General features: G+C 35.1%; 1 protein-coding gene and 1 long non-coding RNA gene across 2 annotated transcripts in view; one reads left to right on the forward strand and one right to left on the reverse strand.

The window, feature by feature from the left end:
• LOC134658811 (uncharacterized) overlaps nt 1–26,994 on the forward strand; it is a 258,840-nt gene that overhangs the window by 51,395 nt on the left and 180,451 nt on the right. The window lies entirely within an intron of this gene.
• Nucleotides 16,350–17,840, reverse strand: LOC134662132 (uncharacterized). Its single transcript, XM_063518403.1, has 3 exons — nt 17,797–17,840; nt 17,132–17,420; nt 16,350–17,040 (listed from the first exon to the last, which is right to left on the reverse strand). The coding sequence occupies exons 1-3, from the start codon at nt 17,827–17,829 to the stop codon at nt 16,379–16,381; spliced, it is 984 nt and encodes a 327-aa protein (XP_063374473.1). The 5' UTR covers nt 17,830–17,840; the 3' UTR covers nt 16,350–16,378.

The following is a 26,994-nucleotide window of genomic DNA, read 5'->3' on the forward strand; positions in this document are numbered from 1 at the left end:
AGCATTGAATACAGGCCAGGGAATCGCATGAGTCATGTTGACGCATTAAGTCGCAATGCTGTTCCAATGTTAGAAGAGCCCGAGCCTGTGTTCGATGTACTATTAGTAGAGACTGAAGATTGGTTAACCACAATACAAGGAACTGACGAGGAAGTTAAGCGAATTAAGCGCACTTTAGAAGACCCTGAATCTCCCAAAGTTGTAGACATCCATAAAAATTATCAAATTAAAAATGGAAAGGTGTATAGAGTCATAGACGGTCAATTAAAATGGTTAGTACCTAAAGGGGTTAGGTGGCAATTACTTAAGAAAAATCATGACGAACTTGGTCATTTTGGAGTTGAAAAGACTCTAGATAAGATAAAAGCTCTATACTGGTTTCCCAAAATGAACAAGTTCATCAAAAAGTATGTACAGTCATGTCTAGAGTGCTCTTATTACAAAACCCCAGCAGGCAAGCGACAGGGAATGCTTCACCCAATACCAAAAGTAGATCAGCCCTTTCACACGGTACACTTAGATCACCTAGGGCCATTTATTAAGAGCAAGTCGAAAAACGCTTATCTCTTAGTTTTGGTAGATGCTTATACTAAATATTCATGTTTATATGCGGTAAGAAATACCAAAACGCGAACGACCATAAAGGTTCTTAATCATTTTATGAGCTATTTTGGTATACCTAGCCGTTTGATTAGTGACAGGGGAACTTCATTCACAAGCAAAGGTTTCAAGCAGTTCGTATCAGCGTTAGGTATTAGACATGTTTTAAATGCAGTGGCTACACCGAGAGCGAACGGTCAAGTGGAGAGGTACAACCGAACCATATTGGCGTCGCTCTCGGTCAAGAACCACGATCATAACGAGAATGAATGGGATAAGCATCTAGAAGAAATACAGCTAGGACTTAATACCACATTAAATAAGGCAATAGGCAAAAGTCCGGCTGAGGTACTTTTTGGAACTAGACTGAGAACAAAGGGTGATGGATTAGTAGCTTCATTAATTGATCAAGAGAATTCAAGCCAACGCCCAATAGATGACGTGCGGTGCGAGGTTAACATGAAAATTCACGAGGAGCAACAAAGGAATAAGGAAAGATTTGATAGGGTTAGAAAAATAGCAAAAAAATATGAGGTAGGGGATCTTGTTAGAATAGAAAGAGACATTAGTAGTAATAGCGGCAAATCAAAAAAACTTCTACCTAAATTACAAGGACCTTATAAAATAGCAAAAGTGTTAGAGATGGATAGATATTTAGTTGAAGACACGCCAATAACCCGAAAGCGAAACCGAAAGTATGAAGCAGTTATTGCGGTTGATAAAATACACCCATGGTTAACATTTACGCAGGATGTTATTGATTCAGATAGCGAGAGCGGTAATAGTGATCTAGACATAAGGGAAGCAGGAGATAACATTGTAGATGAACCACAGGGCGAGGATAATTTGGAATGAATAGGAGTTATACATATGATGATTCTGATGTTGATTATGACGACGAAGTGATATGATGATGACAATATAATGAATTTTTGTGTAATTGACAGGATTTTGATTTCGAATTGACACACATATGAGTCGTAAGACATTTTGGAGTGTGATCAGTTTGATATGTGGACCTCTTGAATTGGCACACAAAGGAGTCTTAAGGACAATTTTGAGTGTGTTCAATCCAAGATGATGAAAGCATGAATTGACACACAAATGAGTCGTAAGACAATTGGGAGTGTGCTCAATTCATTACTTTGTAAATAGCCAATGAAAGGCTTTTAAGTTATGTAGCTGTAGGTTATATTTTAATTTGATTTAATGGTTATATATACTTCCCACAAGTACTCTAATGGTCAAGTGTAATAGGTATTTGACATAAAACTCGTATACTACGAAATTGTTATAATATTGTAAGTGAAAGAGACTTGTGAAAAATATTATATTTGTGCTGATCATTATAGGGCTGACTTTTAAGTATTAGATGTCTTTTGAATATGTACGACTGTAACTTACGATTTTACCTAAAGGTCTGTCCTAATGATTGTTAATTGTTTGTTATTGATTGTAATTGACGGAACAATTACTTTTGTAAGATGGCCGAACGAATTAGAAAAAAAAATGAAATTATATATATATTTTACTTTTCAATTATTATTTTTTTGTGTTAATGTATGTAGGTATCAGATATAATGTATGTATTAGTGTTTCTGAAGGTCTAGATACAAATATTAATTTATTTGTTGATTAACGGAGTTGATTAATAGGTTTTATATATTGTAATAATGCTATAACGAGAGGACTTCGTTTTTTCAGAATGGCCGACTGTAAGCTTCGTTTGGAGTTTATTTATAATAATAAACAAATTATGGGTGGGTGTGAACAAATTTAGTTAATTTTACCTTCGTTTTATTTAATATTTTGATTAAAATAAAATACGGGTAGATCTGAACGAAGCAATGTGATGCTACCTTCCTTTAATATTTTTTTATCGGTCACCGGGATATAAATACAGCCAGTCATTCTGAGGGAGTTCACTTCTTGTTTGGCGTTCAACGAATTCACAAGGTAACTCTGTTATCGTATTTTGTAATAAAATATAGGTACTTGTTATTCTCAGTTTTGTGAAATAAAAGGTAATTATGTTAAATCGAGTATTGAGTATGATTTATTTCCTTTTCTTAAAATCAAATGCTTTTAATCGTTACTAAAAAAATAGATAACTAAACATGATGAATCTTTTTATACTTATTTGATCTTTACATACTTACATTTCGTAAGGATATTAACTGTATTTTTTGGCTAGTGTAAAATATTCCCGCATTCCCGATGTATATTATTATTCATATTAGACACAACAATAAAAAGTTAAATAACACAAAATGTATTTTATTATTAAGTCATTGTTACGTTGCTTAATCAAACCTTATGTCAAATATAGGAAGCAAATATTTTGTTGATCGAATAAAATTAAATACCTACCAATCAGCATTTAGATTTCGCAAGATTCGAATAGCTTTACCCTAAGCAATGCATCTGAAGCGTAAATTCTAGTGAATCTTCCGGACGATTTTCATTCAATTTCCAGGGGAGAATTTGCAAGGTTTGAAAAGTTCAAATAATTAAAACCTTTAACAATGACATCCAATTAGCAAACCCCTGACGAATTGGCGTTGGAATTTTTCAAATACTCAAGACGTTTCAATTGTTTATCACTTCCTGTCCGATTCTATTTATTATTAAAAATAAATTTTATTGGACTCTTGAAACGGAAATTACCAATGTGCCGCCGATAGCTGATCTTTACAGCAATTTGAAGGGCCATTTTCAATATCCGCTACAGGTCAACATCCCTTCACACGGCCCTGCGCCTAAATTGGATAAAAGCTGATTTGTAGGCCTCACGCACTGAAAGAGCGTTTTCAATACTCCTTATTGAACCATTACGTCTAATGGTTGTGACAATAGGGCATTACAATTTGTCTCGTCGTAGTATTAGGCAGGGATTTCCTCGCGGAAGACAATGTGGGTCCTCTGTTTATTGTAGGAAGGTTGTTTTTCGGGTGCATAGGAGAGCTGCCCAATTGAGTTTATGGCCGGATATTATAAAGTAGTCGAGTCGCACGATGGAAGCATTGATGTAGCGGCAGTACTCGTATCGAAGAGAATTAGAGCTAAACATACCGTTGTCTGTGACCGTCCGTAATGAAATGCCGATAAATTCCTTCCACTCAATCCTTCACTGAAAATTTTAAGTCACTACGAAAAATATTCAAAGCTAGTATGACATTTCTAGAGGATATTCGATGTGTGACCATTTTTCTGTGAAACTTAGTTCTATGTCTACTTAATCTACATGGACATTTCATTGCAACAACTCTGGATGAAATATTCAGGAACATGGTTCTCAAGTGTTTGAAGACACTTGGAATATAAATAACTCTGCTGAAGAATATATTTTTAGCCTGAACGTCTTAGGTTTAAACTGGAAACTTGACTAAATTGATAAATTACTCAGTAGTTTTGATATTATATTATTATACATAAGTATAATAATATAATATCAAAACTACTGAGTAATTTATACTAACTATACTATAAAGTATAGTTAGTAATATGTAAGTTATCTGTATAATATTATTAATAATTAAGTTGGAGAAGTAAAAAAATTACCTGCAGGACAGATGCAATCGTTAGCATCCCTGGTCTCCCTTTTCAGCAGCTTATCTGGTTCAATTTTGATTGTTTCTCTGGACTTTTCCCGCTTCTGCATCCAACTCCTCAGCTCCCGATTTTGTTCTTCCAGTGCCATCATTTTTTGTTCCATAATATGCTGTCTGTACAAGCTGTAGCCACTAATTATCAGAGCAAACACGCACAAACACCATAGCACAACACTGTTTAGAGCGTTTCTATCAATTACAGTTCTTTTGTTAGGGTATGCCATCGTGACAATCGAATGATTCTAATAAATTGATCTAATTCCACTCACGTTTAGGCTTCAACGCTATATCCATCACTGTTCAAGCAGTTGTTGTCAGCTCGACATGAAATTGCCAATCATGTTCCGTCACTAATGAGGTTTCGTAATGAGTGATCAGGTCGGTAATGGCTGAACCTTGGAAGGTCAGAAGTTCGTGTGGCCCGGTTTGGGCACGGCGCGGGACTGGGGCCTGCGCGTGCGATCCCGCGGGAAAGGAAGTCGGTTAACTGCCCTTCTCGTTGTGTCGATTGCTCGAGTACCCTTCCGAACTTGATGGACGGGCGCGGATGCTGGTTCCGGATGTTTTTTGTTACATTGTTAACTTGATACTTTACACAGACGTATGAGGATATTGACTATGCAAGATATATGGCAAAATATAGGTGTGCAACATTACACTATAACAACCTAATATTTTAAATTAATATGTATTAACTTAATAAAAATCTATCTATCTATCAATTATAAAGGTTCAGACTCAAATTATAAAAAAATATAAATAAAATTCTTACATAACTGAATATTTTTTCTATATACCTTTTCAAATATGAAAAAAAAAATATCTTCCTAAAAATCTGTCGTTGCAATAAGACTTAAATAATTTGCATTTATATTGCATCTATTGTCCCCAATCACCAATTAAGCCTGTTTTACATGAAGACTAATGTCAGGGGGTAGCTAGGGATAAAAATGCAAATTCAAAAGTCAACCTTCCTACATTTGTCTGAAGGGCACCGGGGAGTCTTTTCTCCATATTCTTAGTCAGTGATACATTGAGCGCTTATGTTACACAGGTTTTTTTTTTTAATTTCTAGAAAGCATGAATCCTCTAAAACTACATTTCTGTCGCTATGCTAACAGGATATACGGACAAAAAAATACAATCATACTTTTACACCTAAACTAAAAAATCATAAATAGTGAAAAGTTCCGGCCTGTTTTTATTTAGTCGCGCATTTTCTTATTTTAAACCATAAGAATTTCGTGAACGACACAAGACTGTTTAAATTCTTCGGGATAAAACTGTCCGCTTTACAGTTCAGCTGACATTATTGTAGCCATTATTCCCTTGTGTAACGGGACACGCAGTGCAGGGTGTCTCTAAACATGTCTCTAACAAGGGTAAATTAAAATTCCTGAGTTTATACGCAGTAGAGTCACCCTTGTCCCGCTACCTACAACTATGTTTCTTCTGTATTTCTTCTGTATACTATCTCAGTGGCGCGTTTACATTGCGGGTTATTTATGAAGTAAAATTAGTTTCATGTTGCAAGCAGTCATTGGATTGCATATTTTACAAAACAATTTTGAATTTTCCTGTCCGTGTTGACGCTGAGTTAGGTGTAAACGTAATTTATGTGTTACCTGGGACGTAGGGAAACAAGATTTTATTACACTGTTGTTTAATTTCCAAAACATCTTCGAGGGTTAGCCTTATGTTAATTAAATCTAAACACCTGGATAGCTTCAGTGTTTGATTAAGCTAAATTTTTTGTTTGTATTGCAGGAACAAAAAGTCAAGTTAGTAAGATTTTTCTGAATCAGTAACAAGATTATAAAGTTATAATTTGAGCAGCTATGTATATTATGTGTATTCGGGAGGTTTTACATTAAATCGACAAATTAATTCGAGTGAGCGCTTATTTTGTACTGGATTTAAATCTACTTTTCTTATTAAATACAATGTCAACATCAATGTTAATGTATACTCTAAAAATGTACACGTTTAATTTAAATGGTCCTTTAGAAAAATAAGCATATGGAACAAATCCATAGCCAGGTAGAATTTTTAAATCATTATTCTTCTTAATTTTTTTATTATTATTTATAAAATAAATTTGTAGTAAAGTTTTATAGATTTGCTACGTCCACTTGTCTGTCAGTCTGTCTATCCGCCCACAGCTTAGTTCAGTGCTAAGACTAGGAAACAACTTATAATGATTTCAAAACAGTCATTACACTGACGATGTTACAAGAAATAGACCTGAATCCCCGAGGCGAGGATACATGGTCAGCGGATACATACATAAATGTCACTCGTCGGGGTGTCCTTCGTCGGAAATTCGATTCATTTCCTTTCCCGCGTTGACCCACATGTCCAATTTAGTGCATGTGAGGCTAGGATTACGATTGGTGGGCCTCTTCACAATACAAGATTTTGGTTATTTAAACATCTTCTAGAAATCTAAACCAAATCCGCCATCGTAACGTTGTCCACACTTCCTGAGTACAGTAAGTACTTACTGCCGTATTCGAACTTCAAGATATTCACAAGAGACGACACGTACTAGATCCATTCTAGATACGTTATAGTTTAGATTTCAACTAGTTCTCTTTTGCAGCGCAATTCGGGCAACCAATGTCACTTTTACGATAGATCGTGTTAGATATCTATTAGATGTGAATTAGATCTCTAAGTAATATCCTGTGGAAATCGTTCAAGAGTATCTTCAGAATAAACATATCGTTATCGTATCTTGGTGATGTCTAAAAGATATCTAATAGATTTCTATTTCAAAATCCGAATCGGGCCCTTAGTGTGTATATCAAATATTTAGGAGGCGAGAATGGCCAAGCCCTTTTGCTGTCATAATTACGAAGTTTAACGCTTTTGATTTTTGCAGGTGACTGTCCCATCATCACAGCACACACTTAGTTGACCGCCTCCCTCTCCATTGACGTTTTCCTTAAAGGGATAAGTTCGCCTTTGTACTGCCTATTCTGTGCCATAATATTTTGTTTTGTACAATAAAGAGTTTATACATACATACATACGTTTGACATAACTATCTTTTAAAACAGATCAAACGAATTCTTGTTGGTTTATTTAATTTCGAGCAGTTTTTATACTCTCTTGTTAAATTTTTGAAACCCGACCAAAACAAGAGTGTTCAGTTCGGAGTTCGGACCTATATCAGATATGGCAAATAAAAACAACGACTCTCCCTTTCAATCCAATCAGAACGCAGGTAAATCAAATTCAATTACGACTGAAAAACGTACAAACCGGTGTAATAGGTTAACAAACACTGCGCAAAGCCGGGTAAAAACGCCTTAATCGGCATTATCCAGTCTGGCGGCCACGGCCTGGCATGTCTGCTGCCTGGTTAAAAAACCGAACAAATCCGAGTATCTCTCGCACGGAAAAGGTTCCGTAGGAGTAGCTACGATCCTAAGTTCAAACTTAGCAATTAAGCTGGAAAACACGTTCTCTTATACTTTAATATTCAAGTACAAATTCAAGTTTGTATGCACGACATAAAAATAATGTCATGTATTTTGAAACGAGATTAAACATTGAAATAAATCGAGCAGTGGATACTGACTGAACTTACCCTTGCGAATATGAATAAAAAATAAAACAATAAAGCACTATAATAGCTACGATGGACGATATTAGGCGACTATACTTTGACTTTATCTAAATAACAGTTCATAATAAAAATTAATCACTGATTAGAATATTCCATACAAAATGGTAAAGATATTGAGAGGCCTGTTAAAACTGAAACTCAAATTTTTACTATCCCCAACATAAAAAATTCCATTAAAAGAGTACCAACGCACGTATTTTGTCTATCTTAAATCACCCGGCGCAATGCACTATAAATCAGCAACAGCACCGAATGCACTTTTAATATGGATTTACGATCAACTAATAGCCCTATGGCGGACGACGCCGTAGCGTAGGCTTGTTCATTGTGAATTATGTCCAGGGATGTTGTTCTGCTCGCTGACCAAGCGTTCATCAAGCTAACCAGTAGTAGAGAGAAGTCATGACCGCGGTGCACGGTGCATCAACACTATCACTGGAATCATTGGGAACCTCAAGAAATAAGCTTGCCTGATTGTGTACAATCAATGTGTCACTTGTAAGTGACAGTACCCTTTTGGCATGGCAAAGTATGTACTTAATTAAAAATAGCTACCTTGAATACCTTGAAATTATTAAATGTCATTACCTAAATGAAAGCCTTAATTTTTATCCACTCAATCCTCCATTGTTTACCGATTAACATTTAAAAAATTCAGAGTTCATTACGATAATAGCACTGCCAAATGTGCTATTCATCTGCAAACAGTCCTCATAAAACATCAAGTAAATCTCCAACCCCCAATTACGTAGTCTTAACTACCAAAGTCGGTCGACCCAGATCCCAAAACCGACTTCGTTTACTTTGGCCACCCGACATCCTTGTCTTTACAGAGCGAAGCACACTGCTTGGCATAAAAGATATGTATACATTTTTCGCCTTAATACAATGGAATAAGGTGCAGAAGAGTACATATACTTTTGACGTCTACTGTACTTACGCTCATTTATTTAGTATGGCCATTGTCAGCGCATATAATTACCCTTACGTTGGAGATTCATCTGCTGACCAAGGGTCGGATCAAATGTGACAAAAATAAAATAGAACGGAACTTTCAGCATTTAGCGTAGTTCTTAAAAAGTCATATACTTACTGTGAAAGGTACACAAAAGTTTAGTAAAAAAAACCGGCCAAGTGCGAGTCGGACTCGCGTTCCAAGGGTTCCGTACATTAAGTCCGACTCACGCTTCACTGCACATTTCTAATAGGTTTTCCTGTCATCTATAGGTAAAGAACTATTTTGTGTATTTTATTCAAAATATATGGTCGGACAGACAGACGACCGAGTGATCTTATAAGGGTTCCATTTTTTTTTCCTTTTGAGGTATGGAACCCTAAAAATAAATATGCAGGATGCGTTAGCCAGATTTTGATATCTTCATAGGTATAACTTTATCAACAGTTTATAATATACTGAAATATTTTATTTTATATCAATTATGTACAAATTAATGAGCATTTATTTACAAACAAGATATATACAGTGGTATTACTAAAAGAAATTAAAAACTAGCTTAAATCTAAAATAGGCCCTTGAGGCATTGTACCAAGGATGCTGGCGACATTTCCTCGCTGTATCGCAATGCTGATACGTTGTGCAAGGTAGCCGCCAGCTCTTCGGTCACCAGTTACGTCAACCAGACGCTTCGCTATTATGTACAAGTTTCAATGAAAACAACCATCGTAAAACTTTTAAAATGAGTACAAACAACTATGACAGATTTTGTTAGCATAAAATCTGTCATGGTTGTTTGTACTCGTATATATGGAAGTATGTAAAGCAACATATTTCGCACGACGCCATTGCCGCTAACTTCTGTAAAGGCGCGTATTGACTTGTTATTATTTTCATCACTTTAATTAATATTTAAGATCAAATTGACATGTTGTAGAGCTTTTCTATATTTAATATATCCTTAATGATAATTATGGCGGTCGGGAAACTAATCGTAACTTATCGCGGCAACAGTTTTCCGAGCTTACGATAATAATGCATGCATAGGCAGCAAGTTGTGTAGCGTCAGTTAATATATTCATCCAGTTCATTTTATGAATAAATCATTTAATATCATCTTCAAATAGCAATTGATTCAATCAGCAGACATTATTCTCCTCGAAACGAGACCATACGACTGTCATTTAGCGGAGGCACTCTAATGCAATCTTAATAATGCTCTTACGCCGTGGGTGGCGCTGCGATCGGCTAATTAACAAATTAATTGGCCAAGCGACGGGAATTAGTCTAGCATTTAGTCTACAGATTTGAGACAGTACAGCAATGAAGAAAATACGAAATTGAGAGTCAGCAACCTATGAACCTGTGACAGACGGGGATTTAATCTACGAGGGGCGTTCAATATATAATGAGAATGAGATGTAAACTCTTTAAATATTAGGAAAGTAAATACTGGCCGGTAAAGCTAATCTACCTAGCTGATCGCCATGAAAAAAAAAACTAACTGTTTTTTGTTTAAAAAAAAATACGGCGATTTCTTTGCGATGCTATTGAGTACGTTAGCGAAAATGGAGAAAATTGAACTGCGCGCCGTTATCAAATACTTGTGTTTGAAAAATTTTTCTACGGACCAAGTCGATTTAGATTTACGGGACACTTTAAGGTCTAATGCTCCTCCGTATTCGACAGTCGCACGTTGGTGCGCCGAATTTAGACGTGGAAGAACATCGACCATGGATGACCCCCGCTCCGGACGCCCTACTACAGCAGTAACTGAAGAAATTGTGAAAAAAGTCGAAAACTTAGTTTTGGCGGATCGTCGTGTCACGGTTCGTTTTATTGCTGAAAATGTAAAGATTTCAACGGGGAGCGTGCATAATATTTTACATGAACGCTTGGGTATGAAAAAGGTATCAGCGCGTTGGGTACCCAGAATGCTTACTGACACGCAAAAACAAACTAGAGTCGAGATTTGTCAAGAAGGTTTGGACCTGATACAGCAAGACAGGGAACTTTTTTTGGCGCGATTTATAACAATGGACGAAACATGGCTCCATCATTACGACCCTGAAACGAAACCGCAGTCTATGACATGGAAAAGGCCATCATCTCCAACTCCGAAGAAATTCAAGGTGGGCCCATCTGCCGGTAAGGTCATGGGCTCTGTTTTTTGGGATGGTAAAGGGGTCGTAATGATTGAGTATCTCGAGCATGGAGCCACTATTACGGGCACTTTATATGCCAAACAAATAGCAACATTGCGCAATGAGATCCGTGAAAAACGGCGAGGTAAACTCTCGAAAATTGTGTTGTTCCATCAGGACAATGCACCGGCACACAAGTCCGCCGTTGCAATGGCTGCAATACGTGATGCTGGGTTCGATATCCTTAAGTATCCTCCGTATTCACCAGACCTCGCCCCTAGTGATTTCTACCTATTTCCGAGATTGAAGGAATACCTGAGAGGCAAGAAATTTGAAGACGACGACGCGGTAGTCGCTCCAGTACAGGATTTTTTAAGTACTCAAGATGAAACCTTTTTTAGAAATGGAATTTTAAGTTTAGAAAAAAGATATACTAAGTGTATTATGCTAAAAGGTGACTATGTCGAAAAATTAAATAATATTTAATAAAAGTTGTATATAACATACTCATTCTCACTTTTTATTGAACGCCCCTCGTAATAGGTAAATCGACACCTTTAATGAATAAATACATAATAATAAGATACCTAATTTGCACATACAATGTGCTACAATGTACATTTGCATTTGACGACCGGTCTGGCGTAGTGGGTAGTGACCCTGCCTGTGAAGCCGATGGTCCTGGGTTCGAATCCCGGTAAGGGCATTTATTTGTGTGATGAACAAAAATATTTGTTCTTGAGTCATGGGTGTTTTATGTATGTAAGTATGTATGTATCTAAGTATGTATATCGTCACCTAGCACCCATAATACAAGCTTTGCTTAGTTTGGGGCTAGGTTGATTTGTGTTAGATGTCCCCTAAATTTTATTTATTATTTATTTATTTTTATCTTCTGTTTGGAGAGTGCTGTGACCGAAATATGTACTCGTTCGCAAATGAGATCCATTTCGCAGAGTGTCGAGCTCTCAGATAATGCGCTATTGGCCAGTAATTCGATAAGGTTTGAGAGTTTCGACACTAAGCTAAAGCTATTATACGAGTATACGTAGACATTATACAGACTAGTATTAAGTTTCTGTGATCAGTAGTGATTATTAAACTTTAATACCTATTAAAGCAAAGGGAAGCAGAAAAAGTACGATTCTTTGACATGGCAAAATTTCACGTACCTACAGAAATTCTCTCCTCTCACGTAGCGGAAATATTAATCCAAGAACATAAATATTCACGAGGAGTTCCCCAGCAGTAAGTTAAAAAATTCGCATTTCCTCTGTCATTAGGCGAATTTATTATTAAGGATCAAGGAATTATAATATACACGGACATTATTATGCGTATTTTATTTGACTATACAAGATTTCTGTACGAGGTGAATACATAAATTGTAAGTCATAACATCACATATAAATATAACTAACGTCACTACAATAAGAAAATACTTTATGCAGTAACGCTGCTGCATTAAATTGCATAGAATGTAGGCAGTCATGTTTTTAACAAGCTTTTATTAGGTCGACCTGTATGTAACTAATGTAATGGAATTTATGGTAACTAATATAACCATCTTCCAAGGATCGTAGCGTCATGAAAATTGGCAGCTGTATGTAGTTCTGATGAAAATACAATAATATGGTACTGTCGAACTGATCTGATGGTGGAGACAGGAGGTGGCCATAGGAACTCTCTGATGAAACAACGCAACCTAATCGTGTTAGGGGTTTTTAGAATTGTCTCAATGAGTATTAGTTGTCTGTCGTAAGAAAAGTACAGTCAGCGATAAAAGCTTGTACCAAAAATCAAATTTTTGCCAAAAACTTATTGTTTTCTAAACAGAACCCAGTTCTAAAACACTGCAACATAGCTACCTTCCAAATTATTAGTCAAAATAAACGACAATCAAATCAGCTGGCATGACCCAACACTAAAGGCAAAAAGAGCATGGCGGCACTCCACTAGCGCGCCTGTATTTTCCGGTCTGCCAGATAGTGCACCACGTGGCGAACTCGGAGTCTATCTAGCTCCAGCTGTTTTAATATTTTTCCAATTTTATAGATGTTGGTTTAATACTATACCCTTTGTACTACTACGGTAAATGAAATGAAAAATGAAAAATATTTATTTCGAGCAACTATGGACTCATACAGATTTGTTAGTAGACTTACGTTACGTTTGTTAAAGCGTCATAGCTCGCCTTAGAGCATGCGATTCTAGAAGTCTCATTCGCGTTCCCAGTCCCTTATGTGTTCATGAGTCGCAATGGGACATATCTCGATAGACGATGAAAAAAAAGTTTCTAATAAATATTTAATTTTTGATACAAACTCTTATCGCGGATTGTGATTTTAATGATAAGGAAATATAATTATTTTATTGAAAAGTACCTTGAATTACCTAGATCCTTTGGAATTTTAAGTGTTGATTTATACAAATCAAAGTAACATTGTGATTATTTTATCATAAGATAAGATAAAGATAAAAGAAAGACCACGAAGTTCTACTTCATTAGAAAATAAGAAAATTAATCTTAATTCAAATAAATTTATAAGATTTTCATAATTATAAATAAAAAGCACATGAAATCTTTTGTATTACCTAAGTTCTTTGTCCTAGATTTTTCCCGCTAACGAACGTACGTAACGACCACATATAAACGATTCATCAAACTCATTAAAGTCGGTCAAAGCGCAACTTCCAGAGCCGTAAAAGAAAGAAATCTCGAGTTTACGCCGAAGAGAAAGAAATAACTTTGCTGTGTTTGTCCTAAGTTACTTAAAACCAGCGGTATTCAATTCTGGCTCGCTGAATTAGAAACTTTCGAAGCGCTTGCGATATTAAACTATGTATTTCACACTACATATTATTCAATTTAACGCTTGAAAGATGATGGAAGGAAGATGCTGAATTTGTTTCAAATAATAGGTAGGCAAGTATCACTAGGAACAGGTGCCGTGAACGTTTCATAATTAATAATTATGTATGTGACACGTAGTTACTAGGTGTGTTGATTTCGAATTTATAGGTTCTTACCAGTGATGCAACGAATAGTACTTTTACGAATATGAATAGCAACAAAAACTCACATATTGTGGTTGTTTTATCATCATAGTTGGTAGATGGACTTTTGCACGTTAGACTAAGAGGAGCCCTTTGTCAACCAAGTGGAAGATAAAAATTATGCACTTATTCGATTATTAAACAATACGAGGCATTTCTTATGAGCGTGTTTGAAAAAATCTAATATGTGTTTAAAGTTCAATTTTAAGTAGGTACCTAATTAAAAAAAATATTTCGGTCATGGCTTGGGCAGGACTACAAGAATACGGGGCGAGTGTGGTGGAGTTTTATCAGCAGTTTATTGAGCATGTTGGGATGTGCACATGAATAAACCAGGGGTCTCATTCTGCTTGACTTCATTAAATTTCAATCTGATGCCGATTTGATAGGGATTTTCATCCAATATCCACGCTAACGTGGTACAAGAATTAGTTTTTATAATTATACAGTCGTTGACAAGTACCCATACATGGCACAATACACCTACATGCTACCACGAGTTGGCATTTGAAATTTACTTTAGCGACTGCGTGAACTCGATCGCATTCCCTCTCTATCGCACCAATCCATCAGTGCGAGCGAGATAGACTGCGATTGAGTTTACGCAGTCGGTTAACGTAAACGTCAAATGTCAACTCGTGGCACGGCTACTGCATTTGACCGTTCCGTCATTGCGTTGCTAATCGAACTTGAATTCGCCCAAGTATGAAATACTATTTATTTCTTATTTTGTGATAATTATTTTGCATACACATAATCAGATAGGTACCCGTCTTTAGAGATACAAGTGCAAAGAAAATCAGTTCTTTCAGATTTCATTAATATAATATAATTATTATTATCCACTGGGCTCCTTCAATATTCAATATGTATGTATGTATGTATGTATATACTTTATTGCACATAGAAATAAAAACACGAGAAACATAATTACAGAGTAAATTAAATACAACAAAGGCGAACTTATCCCTGTATGGGATCTCTTCCAGTTAACTTTTGCACCACCAATATATGATGATGATGAAACAAACAATTTATTTTTGCACGGCCGTTTAAAATACTTAAATAATTTCATATAAGAAAATTAGAGCAATCTCCAGTTAACGCTGCCAACTATAGAAGCTGGCTTTAATAATTATGGCCAAAAAACTAGAAGTAAAAGAGTTGCCAACAAAGGCCACTTTTCAAAGAGCCCGTGAAACTGTCGGGGTGAGGCCACTTGGATTCTCTCCAAATCCAAAAGCCACTAGGGCCAGCTCAGCTCGTTGGCTTAAAAATTAACAACTTTTTTCCCTTTTTAAGAGATTTTAGTATATAACAAAATTGTAATAGTTAGATGGGAATTAACTTAATCGCTTAAGGTTCGATTGAAGTCTTTTCAGTGTTTTATTTCAAAGTAGCAATTAATACTTTTTAGGGTTCCGTAGCCAAATGGCAAAAAACGGAACCCTTATAGATTCGTCATGTCTGTCTGTCTGTCCGTCTGTCCGTCTGTCCGTCTGTCCGTCTGTCTGTCCGTCCGTATGTCACAGCCACTTTTCTCCGAAACTATAAGAACTATACTGTTGAAACTTGGTAAGTAGATGTATTCTGTGAACCGCATTAAGATTTTCACACAAAAATAGAAAAAAAACAATAAATTTTTGGGGTTCCCCATACTTCGAACTGAAACTCAAAAAATTTTTTTTCATCAAACCCATACGTGTGGGGTATCTATGGATAGGTCTTCAAAAATGATATTGAGGTTTCTAATATCATTTTTTTCTAAACTGAATAGTTTGCGCGAGAGACACTTCCAAAGTGGTAAAATGTGTGTCCCCCCCCCTGTAACTTCTAAAATAAGAGAATGATAAAACTAAAAAAAATATATGATGTACATTACCATGTAAACTTCCACCGAAAATTGGTTTGAACGAGATCTAGTAAGTAGTTTTTTTTATACGTCATAAATCGCCTAAATACGGAACCCTTCATGGGCGAGTCCGACTCGCACTTGGCCGCTTTTTAATAAAACCTAAGGCTCCCAACCTCTATAATCGCTAATTGTGCATTTAGTTTGGACCTTACCTACCTAAATATTTTTCTTTTCATAGTTATAAGTTATCTCATGTTCGTTGCAATAAATTTAACAATAGGATATAATAAGTATTGTCAACATTAAATGTAATGTTTTTCAATGTAACTTTTTGTAATGACTATTGGTGCCAAAATAAAGCGAATCAATATCTAAGAACATAAAATGTTTTTAATCTTTTATAATTATTATTAACTGATAGTATTCTACATCATCTTATAATATATCTAAGTAACTACAAAAAATATGCATATCCCTGGACGTAGGTACCTACAACAAATCACTACACAGCTAAACGAACATTCAATTTGAAGAATCAGTATCAGAATAAATCTTATATGAACCAAATGGTTTATTATTATGAATATTATTAGAAGCTGAATATCCATACAAGTTCTTGTAGTTATTTTGCAATCCATAAAATCCATGCAGGTAGAATCCATAATTTGAAAGCAAAACCGCTAGCAATGGATCAACCGGGAGATGGTTCAAACTATTGTAGCGGACTGGTATCAAAGATACTGGAAATGCGTTAGATGGATATAACGATTCGTTGGATGGATATAACATTTTCTTGTGACGCAGCATAGATCTCGCATAATTGTTCAACCTGTCATCATTTTTGATATTATATTTTGAAAGTAGATGATCGAACTTATTAGTATATTCATTACGTAAGTCATTCGCTTCTAGTCCCAATTCTTGCACATTTGATGGTTCAGTTACTTCGTAATTATTATTAGTTACATTTATGTTCTTTATTGATTTTTCCGTCTCCTGTGTTTTTATACTTGGTTCTGGCGTAGTCAGAGCATTCATAATCAAATCCTTGGTCGAACTTACATCCCAAATTAACTTTGATGCCCTTCGATTTATGTTACTTTTTACAGTCCTTTTATTTAATACATCACTCGGTTTTGATTTCAGCAGTAGTGGGTCTTGATTTTTATTCAATTCTGTTATAGCTGAAAATAAAATTAATTAATTTTAAATATTTTCTTAACATCATAACTGCTTCGTATTTTGTAATTTATACACTTGTAAAACAACGCTTACCTTTTTGGCTTGAGTTGTCACTTGCTGTAGGTATTGCATCAGCTACTGCGGATGGTAGCCATGCATTAATGCTTTTCTCATTCGGTATTGTTTGTATTTGGTCTGGAGTTATTATTTGGATGGCATCTTCCTTGACATAATCAATGTTACTATCATCAATGCCTTGTAATGGTTTCCAGTCTCTTGTCCCAGCATAACTGTTACTCATTTGGTTGAACACAAAGAACCTGGTAAGAGGTATCCATCCTTTAGCAAAATACGCATCGTTACTCGCCAATATAGAATTGACCTATAAAGACCAAAACTGCTTAAGTATTATACAACTATATTCAGTCTAAGTATACACTTAAAACGTTTTTTGGCGAAATAATGATATTATCAATATCACCTAGCTCTGTTATGACACCCACAATAATATTTAAATTCAAACTGATACTAAACCTAGGTGCCTATCTAATCTAAATAATAATTAATTAAAAAAAAACTTATAATGACGTAAGTCACTCATTTCCCACAAATTGTGAGTCCCTTTTGTACATAAGTACAATCGGATTAAAACATTCATTAAAAAAATTGCCAAACAAGAAGTCGAAATTACATTGAATCAGCAATTACACAACACAACAATTACACTGAACCAACATCATGACAAACAGAAAACTTACAAGTAACAAGTCAACTAATACAAGAGCAATCATTTGGTCCGTGTGTAAACTGGAACATTCAACAGTGAAGTGTCCGTCAGGGGTCAGTGCTGGAGGAGCAGAGATGGGCAAAATGTAATCGACTAACGATTAACGATTAAGACTAAAAGAATTAATTGCGACTGACGATTGAAAACGACGACTGATCAATCGTAGTTGTATAGAGTGCAACTTATTTAGTTGCAACTAAATTAGTTGCCGATTGATTACGGACAACTAATTTTTGTAATCGACTAATTAGTTAGACTATTTTTTCCGCGACTAATGTTAGAAGCAAATTAAATGGAAAACCTCGGTATGGCTATGTTGACAGCCAGCAGATTAGGACATCTTAACGCATGTATAAAAATGAAATAGCACATGTGTTACTTGCGATATTTTGACCATTTTTATGGAGTGTAAAATTTCTCTTATCTAAGGGTAAATAAAATTTCCGTAATGAGTAATAAGCACCTAGAATCTAAAATGATTCATGACAACATGTTCAATATATAATATAATATGACCTAGAGACCTCAAACCATCTATGAGTATGAATTTATGAAGTATGAGTCTTACATCGAGTAGCCTAATCGATCAATTTGCTACCGCTTCAATATATTGGCAATAGACGTAATAAATAAAATATGTATGTTGATTGATATATTTGAATGTAGAATGACGCAAGGAAAATGTACAATAGTTAACGCTGAGAGTTCTTTACAAAGAGGTTGAAATATTTTTAATTACCACACGTTGAAAACAAATTAGACCGCATAGATAATAAACAACATGCAGATGTCTCATGCAATAAATAGAACGTGGTTTTTTTAGAAAATGCGTCGGCACTTGCTTCAAAATGCAATAAACAACTTCCAGGTAAGTAGGATTATCCCATTATTTTGTCGCCGCGTGACACTAAAAAGAGTTTTATTATTGACAGCGACAGCAGAGTATTGATAATTTCTTTGTCTAAGATTTACTCAGTATCGTGTACAACTTAAGTATTAATAATGCACCAATCTACATTATTGTTTGCGACTTGTAAACATTGCAGTTTTTCGCTATTTATCGTTACCTGTATCCATAATATAACGATATATACTACACATATATCGTTATATTAATGCCCATAATATTACATTGTCATTCAAGCATTTCAAATTAAACGTGTACTTATACATAATTTTAGCTCAATCGGTTGAAGGTATCTGCTTCGAAAAAAGCTGCAAGATTCTACCCAAACCAACACAGGTACAACATACGAGTACCTCCAATGTAATACATACCAACTTTTAGTTACATATTGCAAGTTAAATAAAAAATGCAAAAACCAGCGATGACATAGATTTAACCGTGAAATTTAGTCGATTGAAACTAAAACTAATTTAGTTGTTAGTTGTACATTCTCACAACTAATTTAATCGCAACTAAATTAATCGCGATTAAAAAATGACGACTGATATTTTTAATCGATTGATTAGGTAACTAAAAACTTAATCGATTAATGCCCATCTCTGTGGAGGAGGCGCTGCTTGAGTAAAGGTTACGCCACACTGCCGTATTTTTACATTAAAGAAAAAAATATACTTTATGCTATATTAGGGGAAATTTTTAGGTTTAGCTAAAATTTATTATAATAATATTTTTTATCACATGAGCTTGTGAGAGCTCTCTTTATTATTCACAAACTGATGAGAAAGTTGAATTTTATCCACAAGTGCAGCAAAGCTATTTGGATGCTGGGTTGTTTCCTCATGTTGGTTGATGGATTGCATTTTAAGTAATGATTTCTAGTGATAGATACCTATTTAATAACGTTAATTTATTTTGTAATGTTTTACAGTTAATATTTTGCTCACAAAATTTTGTGTTTCAGACGATAGAAAACTTTGTTTAACCCTCGTGCCTTCGCAACGGTCCAAATTACACTTCATTTAAGCTCGTGGTTCAATTTTAAAATCACTTGCTTTGTCAGATCAGTACCATTCATAGATCTTACATGTAGGTACAAATAATAATTATATATTTTTATTCGAGTACCTACCAATTGTACACAAACATACAGCTTTTCCAAACTGTCTGTCATATTTATGTACCCAATAAGAAGCAAAACAACGTATCCATATTAAAATTTGTCATATCTTAATCTTAACTTAAATAAAAAAAATAGATATAAGTTTTTCAACAACAGTGTACACTTGGCCCATGGAAAGTATTACCGCCGAGAAAGAAAGCGAACATTTAATTGTTTCTGCACTCTACACGACACGGCATTGCTTTCAGCGATGACTGCAAAGTGTTTGTTTACACGAGAACGCAATACCGAAACACATTAGTAGGTAAAACATTTGTATATAGTTACATACTAAATCACCTCCGGATAGTCCTACTGTCCAGCGTGGAGGTAATGGCGGCCAAATTAAAAGCAAGGAATAAACTATATTAAGTTTAATGTTAAGCAGAAGGCTGGTTGGAAAAAGTGATCGTATATACAGGCAAGTAGGTTCTTATATAGCTATCGTACAGCGCCACACTACTGATTACTTATGAACTATTACATATACTGACATACCTAAACTAAGCTGTTGAGCTCGTATGCTAGTACATAGGAGTTTCGGTAGATGTCACCTTATTTACATATTATAGAACTGTGGTGCTGTCTACCGGTGATTTATATCTAATATCTATTAATAAGTTTGAGAGCCCTAACCTAGATGGCGTAGGCAAGTAGGTATTGCATAGCATAATACCTATTTGTCCATTCCCTGATAAGATAGGTCTTAACACCTACAATGAAACAGTTTTTCTTTATTTTGGGGTAAAACACTTTAAAATCTTTAAAAGAAGACAAACCTGCCAACAGTGAGGATGGCAGGAGGAAGGAAATGACATGAACAAGTGCAATTAAATCAATATCATAGCGTTTATATATTTACAATGTGTGTAAGCACTTTACTTGTCCCTTCCCATTAAATTAATTTCAAACCGCAACTTCTATTTAATAAATTGCCATCCTTCAAGTTTTACACATTTAAATCTGCAGATTAGTGCCGAAAGCAATTTGCCCGTACATCAGTCGGTTGTGTAATTGGAGTTTTAACGGTCGCTAATTAGGTAAATTTTGGAATAGCACGGCTTTTACCCCTTATGTAGTTGGATAACTATGCGTCAGTGACGACGGATGAAATTCATGTAGAAATGTAATGTATTAAGACTTCAAGTTGCAGCTGATACGAAATTAAATTTAATCGATGCCGTATTTAATATTGTATTAGCTGCACTATGCTCGATATAATAATCCTGTTAATATCATAAATATTAAAGTTTTGTTTGGATATTTGGATCTTCCTCCTTCACGCAAAAATGACAACGAATTTCTATGAAATTTCACATTGACATTTGACACACAGATAGTGCATAGCCTAGTAAATATTCCAGGCTTTTTATCATGAAGGGTGTGCTATATTTATGGACGCCATAAGGTAGGCTGCATATACTGTAAGAGGTAAACAGGAGTCTGATAATATCCTGAATTAAGAGGACATTACCTATACGTGGGAATCCACGTGGGATGTGATTATGTACAAGAGCTAGTTAAGGTGAAGATCAATCAACGTCAAGGGGTGAGATTAAGACGCAATTTATTCAATGATTCGCAGAAATTGAGATTTACCTCTACGGGGCTCTGGGTAAATAAGTTATCTACTTATTATATTTAATTATAATAAGGAAAAAAACTGAATCTGTATGAATGTGTATAGGTAAATTTTATTACAAATTATATTGTATTGAAATTATTTTCGTTGGCTCAGGGAATATATTACCTACAAATTCTGTAATATCTGCGTCACACAAAACATGTACGAGTAGGTAATGTTGAACTAAACATAAAAAAACCATGTTTTGCCCACAGAAATGGGTTAATAATAATAAATTTCGCTTTACCTGATATTGTAAAAACAATAATATGCAATTTAACTGACGTAACTGTAGCTAACGAATACTTACTTACTAAATAAACAACCCGAGTCAATCAAAATATGTAGGTACATACTTCCTATTATTTTCCTTCACTGAAACAAATTTTTATCACTGAAATATTAAATTCCTTAGCTACCTAAAGGTAGGTAGTTTAGATCGTATGTTTTTTAAGTTACTTTGATGTGTAAATCTGACATATAATAAAGTTTTTTTTTCCTAATAAATGTTAAACGAAATGGTATTTTGAATAAATTACACTGATAACGATTTAAATTGTATTATTGTATATTTTTAATGTGTATATTGTCGCTTAGTCCTTAGTTAAATCAATAACATCTCCTTGTTTTTGTTTTAATAATTCCAAGGTTCTGAAAACTATTGGACGCTTCTGTATTGCTACATCGTTATTGTCTTGGTTTAAATCGTCATCTATTATTTGCGGTGTAGGTGCTTCGGGTGAGGAGTGTTGCAAATAAATAGAACGGGATCTGCAACACATAATTAATACAATATAATATAATATAGTTAATTTTTAATGTAATGTTTGTAAGATTTTTATGTAAAATTGGTTCCATCTATTAAAATGCATTGTGTTTTTTTTTACATAATATTACGTTACGTATAATAATATAATCAATTGCTTAAAGGATTCATCGTACCGTCTGAAATGGGTATCAATTAAGACACCAAGCTCTTTTGAGATAGTTTTGTGGCATGAGGATGAGGCCGTAATAGTTTCATCGCATTTATTTTCTTTAGATTCTTTCATTTTCTCCATACATTTATTCCCCCCTCTTTCTAGTACTATAACTATGCTATTAATGCCTTTAATAAACAATTGACGAACGTGTTGGTTAGGCGATGCTTCAGGGAAACTTCGTTACCCAGTTTGGTTTTAAAAAGTGCCATCTAGTGACAATCCACTATTTTCAGTTTATTCTTTTTACAATTAATAATATGCATAGTAATAATATGAAGAGCAGACTGTTATGATAATGTGAAGTTATTAAACAAAAATGTAGCTAACACACAAATGTAAAACACCAAAATACAGCTTTATAATATAAAACTAGGAAAATGCGCCATCTAGTAGAACTACTACCTAACTGTTGATGTGCGGAGTCGGCAAAGTAAATAAGCGGCTTAGATAAAGAGTACCTATGTATGTATTTTTTTATATTCAAACACTCTTTGATTGTCCCAATTTGGTCCCAATATAATCGCGAGTTAAGAAACTTATGGGTTCCTCTAATAAAATAATCAATCAACAGCGCCATCTATTAAAATATGATCGTACTGTTAAGAGCTCTGTGAAAACTCATCTGGTTATCTTAGGTTGAATTATAGCAGTCAGTGCTGAAACCTCCCAACAGATTGCATTAACAATTGTATAGAGAGTTTTTCTTTAAATTTATAAGAAAAAAAAAATATAGAAAAAAAACTATACCTAAATATCGGACAAAGAATTTACAGATTACGTAGCTTTTTATTATGCAGATTACGTAGCTTTTTATTAAGCAGAATTTTGTATGTCCCCGAATATCGATAAATAATAATAATATTTGTTCAGAAATATATTAAAAAAGGATTTTATTGTTCTTAATTCTGCTTTTCTATTAGGTATATTCTATCTATAGGTTTAAAGTTGACATTTTAATTGAACACTATTAATATTTAGCGTGAGTATTAATGAGCGTGAGCTTATAATCTGATTATGTAAAATAAAAGTTCTATATTTTTTCCTTAAAACATGAACATTGCGAAATCATCCAATGTACATCTATGACACTTCTAACACTTCTACGTTTTCCTTTTAACACAGACTTAACCCAACTCAAATTACGACATACCTACACACAAGTGAAAGCTAATGCAACATTTGGTCACTTCAATACGTCTATTGAACTGAATAAATGTCTAACGAGTGGATTACACAGCAAGTGATTGTTCAATTAAATGGACAGTTTCTTGCCAAGTGTACAATATAGACAAGCGGAAAGTGTTTCGTTTACAATTAGGATGAAACGACGCAAGTGAAGTAGTGGGTTTCAATTTCAATTGAGCTCTATTTGCATCGGCTTGTCTGTTTTAGAAGAATGCTCGCAATCTCGCATATTAAAATACACTATAATAATCGTTTGCGCCATCACTAATAGCGTAGCTCATGGTAAGGCTGCCTTGGGTGGGTATATAATGCAATGGGTGTTCCGGAATCCTCAATATGAAAACATTATGAACGCACAGGATATTTTAGCACAAACATATGTTCAGCCAGAGAATAATAATAGACTCCTCTCCTTCTTCCTCGCGTTAAAATAATAATATAGTACGTTACGATATAGAATATTACTATCATCTAAATATGTAGTACCTACCTATTGAACAAATAATAATTTCCACCTGTATTATGTAAAGTAAATTGTTCACAATGTTCACATACATAATTAAACACACCTAGGTCATCAGGTCAGGTACATCATATTATAGCTCTCATTTTACTAAAATTTTCACTTGGAGAGTGCAAAAATGAAGCTCAGAGTTGTTACTTGTCCTATAAATTGACTCTGAAGTGGACATACGATTTGTTTTTATTATGAGTTCAGTCAGTTGCAGAGAAAAATGACAAAGGTGCTAAGTGAATAGTACGGGTGACTGTACAACAGGTACTATTCAGCCCCATCATAACCTTGGATCGCAGTATTAACCTAAAAGTTAATCTGCGTAATAATATCTACGTTATCTTCCAACGCAACGCTATGTTAAGTGTTATCAACTTATCAAGTTTCAACTTCCCGGAAACATACAGTACACACTTCCATCGTTTCCCAAGATGGCAGATTGCTTTTGCAATTTTATTGTCTTTTAATTGTAAAGGTAGTTTTAGCCTACTTTTTAAGGTTCCGTAGCCAAATGGCAAAAAACGGAACCCTTATAGATTCGTCATGTGTGTCTGTCTGTCTGTATGTCTGTCTGTCTGTCCGTCTGTCCGTCCGTATGTCACAGTCACTTTTCTCCGAAACTATAAGAACTATACTGTTGAAACTTGGTAAGTAGATGTATTCTGTGAACCGCATTAAGATTTTCACACAAAAATAGAAAAAAAAACAATAAATTTTTGGGGTTCCCCATACTTTGAACTGAAACTCAAATTTTTTTTTTCATCAAACCCATACGTGTGGGGTATCTATGGATAGGTCTTCAAAAATGATATTGAGGTTTCTAATATCATTTTTTTCTAAACTGAATAGTTTGCGCGAGAGACACTTCCAAAGTTGTAAAATGTGTGTCCCCCCCCCCCCTGTAACTTCTAAAATAACAGAATGATAAAACTAAAAAAAATATATGATGTACATTACCATGTAAACTTCCACCGAAAATTGGTTTGAACGAGATCTAGTAAGTAGTTTTTTTTTAATACGTCATAAATCGCCTAAATACGGAACCCTTCATGGGCGAGTCCGACTCGCACTTGGCCGCTTTTGATTTATCTAAAGATCCAGACAAGCTATTCGCGCCCTTTTGTAATTAACGAATAGATAATTAGGTATTTCTACCTAGTTATATTTTAAGTACTTAATGTTGATTAAAATAAAAATATAAATTCAGGCCATCTGGGTATCCCAGAGTAAGTTCATAATTAGGTAGTTAGTGGTACGTTGCTATGTTGATGATACGTTGCACGCGTCCATAAGTTCCAGTAACCGCTTACAAATAAGCGGCCGTATGCTTGTTTACCACTGATGTGGTATAAAAAAACCGGCCAAGTGCGAGTCGGACTCGCGCACGGAGGGTTCCGCACCATCAACAAAAAATAGAGCAAAACAAGCAAAAAACCGGTCACCCATCCAAGTACTGACCCCGCCCGACGTTGCTTAACTTCGGTCAAAAATCACGTTTGTTGTATGGGAGCCCCACTTAAATCTTTATTTTATTCTGTTTTTAGTATTTGTTGTTATAGCGGCAACAGAAATACATCATCTGTGAAAATTTTAACTGTCTAGCTATCACGGTTCGTGAGATACAGCCTGGTGACAGACGGACGGACGGACGGACGGACGGACGGACGGACAGACGGACGGACGGACGGACGGACAGCGGAGTCTTAGTAATAGGGTCCCGTTTTTACCCTTTGGGTACGGAACCCTAAAAACAGTGTTGTGTTGTGTCACAAGCCCACAAGTAACCCAAGCGCGTTCAAATCAGAAGAACTACAGTAGGTATAGGTAGTTAAATTAGGTAATCCGGTCAGATTTGTTTTAACCGTGACAAATTATACTATTAAAATTGATTCTGACGAAGCCCTTTTGTCGGAGAATAATTATATAATTGCGTAATAGGTACCTACGTGTTGAAATACGACTCGAAATCTTTTAATAATGCCTCGAAGAGTGACGATTGCTTTACTATCAATTGTAGCTGCCGCGAGCCGTGCAGGGCAGGATGTCGACGACTCCAATAAAAAGCTTCGATGTCTAGTGAACTGATTATATTCTGCCAATTCAATTCTATTATATTCTACTGGTTTACAAGGGATTAATTGCCAAAATTGTTAATTGCAGAAAGTGGTGGTTATTGTATGGAGGCTGATGAAAGAGTGATATTGCAAAATTAAACGGTAAAATAGGTGGTTTAAATTTAGGGGCCTCTAATTGGCCGCGATACAAAATATGTGGAGCGCTCATATTGTTACTTTAGAAAAGCCCCCGAATACCTACTAGCCGACCCCGACGACTGCGTTTAACTACTGCATAAGGAATATTTTTAGGGTTCCGTAGCCAAATGGCAAAAAACGGAACCCTTATAGATTCGTCATGTCTGTCTGTCTGTCCGTCTGTCTGTCCGTCTGTCTGTCCGTCCGTATGTCACAGCCACTTTTCTCCGAAACTATAAGAACTATACTGTTGAAACTTGATAAGTGGATGTATTCTGTGAACCGCATTAAGATTTTCACACAAAAATAGAAAAAAAAAACAATTAATTTTTGGGGTTCCCCATACTTCGAACTGAAACTCAAATTTTTTTTTTTCATCAAACCCATACGTGTGGGGTATCTATGGATAGGTCTTCAAAAATGATATTGAGGTTCCTAATATCATTTTTTTCTAAACTGAATAGTTTGCGCGAGAGACACTACCAAAGTGGTAAAATGTGTGTGTCCCCCCCCCCCCCCCCCCTAACTTCTAAAATAAGAGAATG

Source organism: Cydia amplana, chromosome 2 (assembly GCF_948474715.1).
Source record: "Cydia amplana chromosome 2, ilCydAmpl1.1, whole genome shotgun sequence".
NCBI lineage: Eukaryota > Metazoa > Arthropoda > Insecta > Lepidoptera > Tortricidae > Cydia > Cydia amplana.

What these genes read in the sequence shown, in the direction of transcription:
- LOC134662132 (XM_063518403.1), bottom strand. Translation starts at nt 17,829, where the DNA reads ATGATTGCTCTTGTATTAGTTGACTTGTTACTT. An exon ending in TATTAGTTGACTTGTTACTT is followed by an intron (nt 17,421 to 17,796) that starts GTAAGTTTTCTG and finishes TGGTCTTTATAG; the next exon opens with GTCAATTCTATATTGGCGAG. An exon ending in TGACAACTCAAGCCAAAAAG is followed by an intron (nt 17,041 to 17,131) that starts GTAAGCGTTGTT and finishes TTTTATTTTCAG; the next exon opens with CTATAACAGAATTGAATAAA.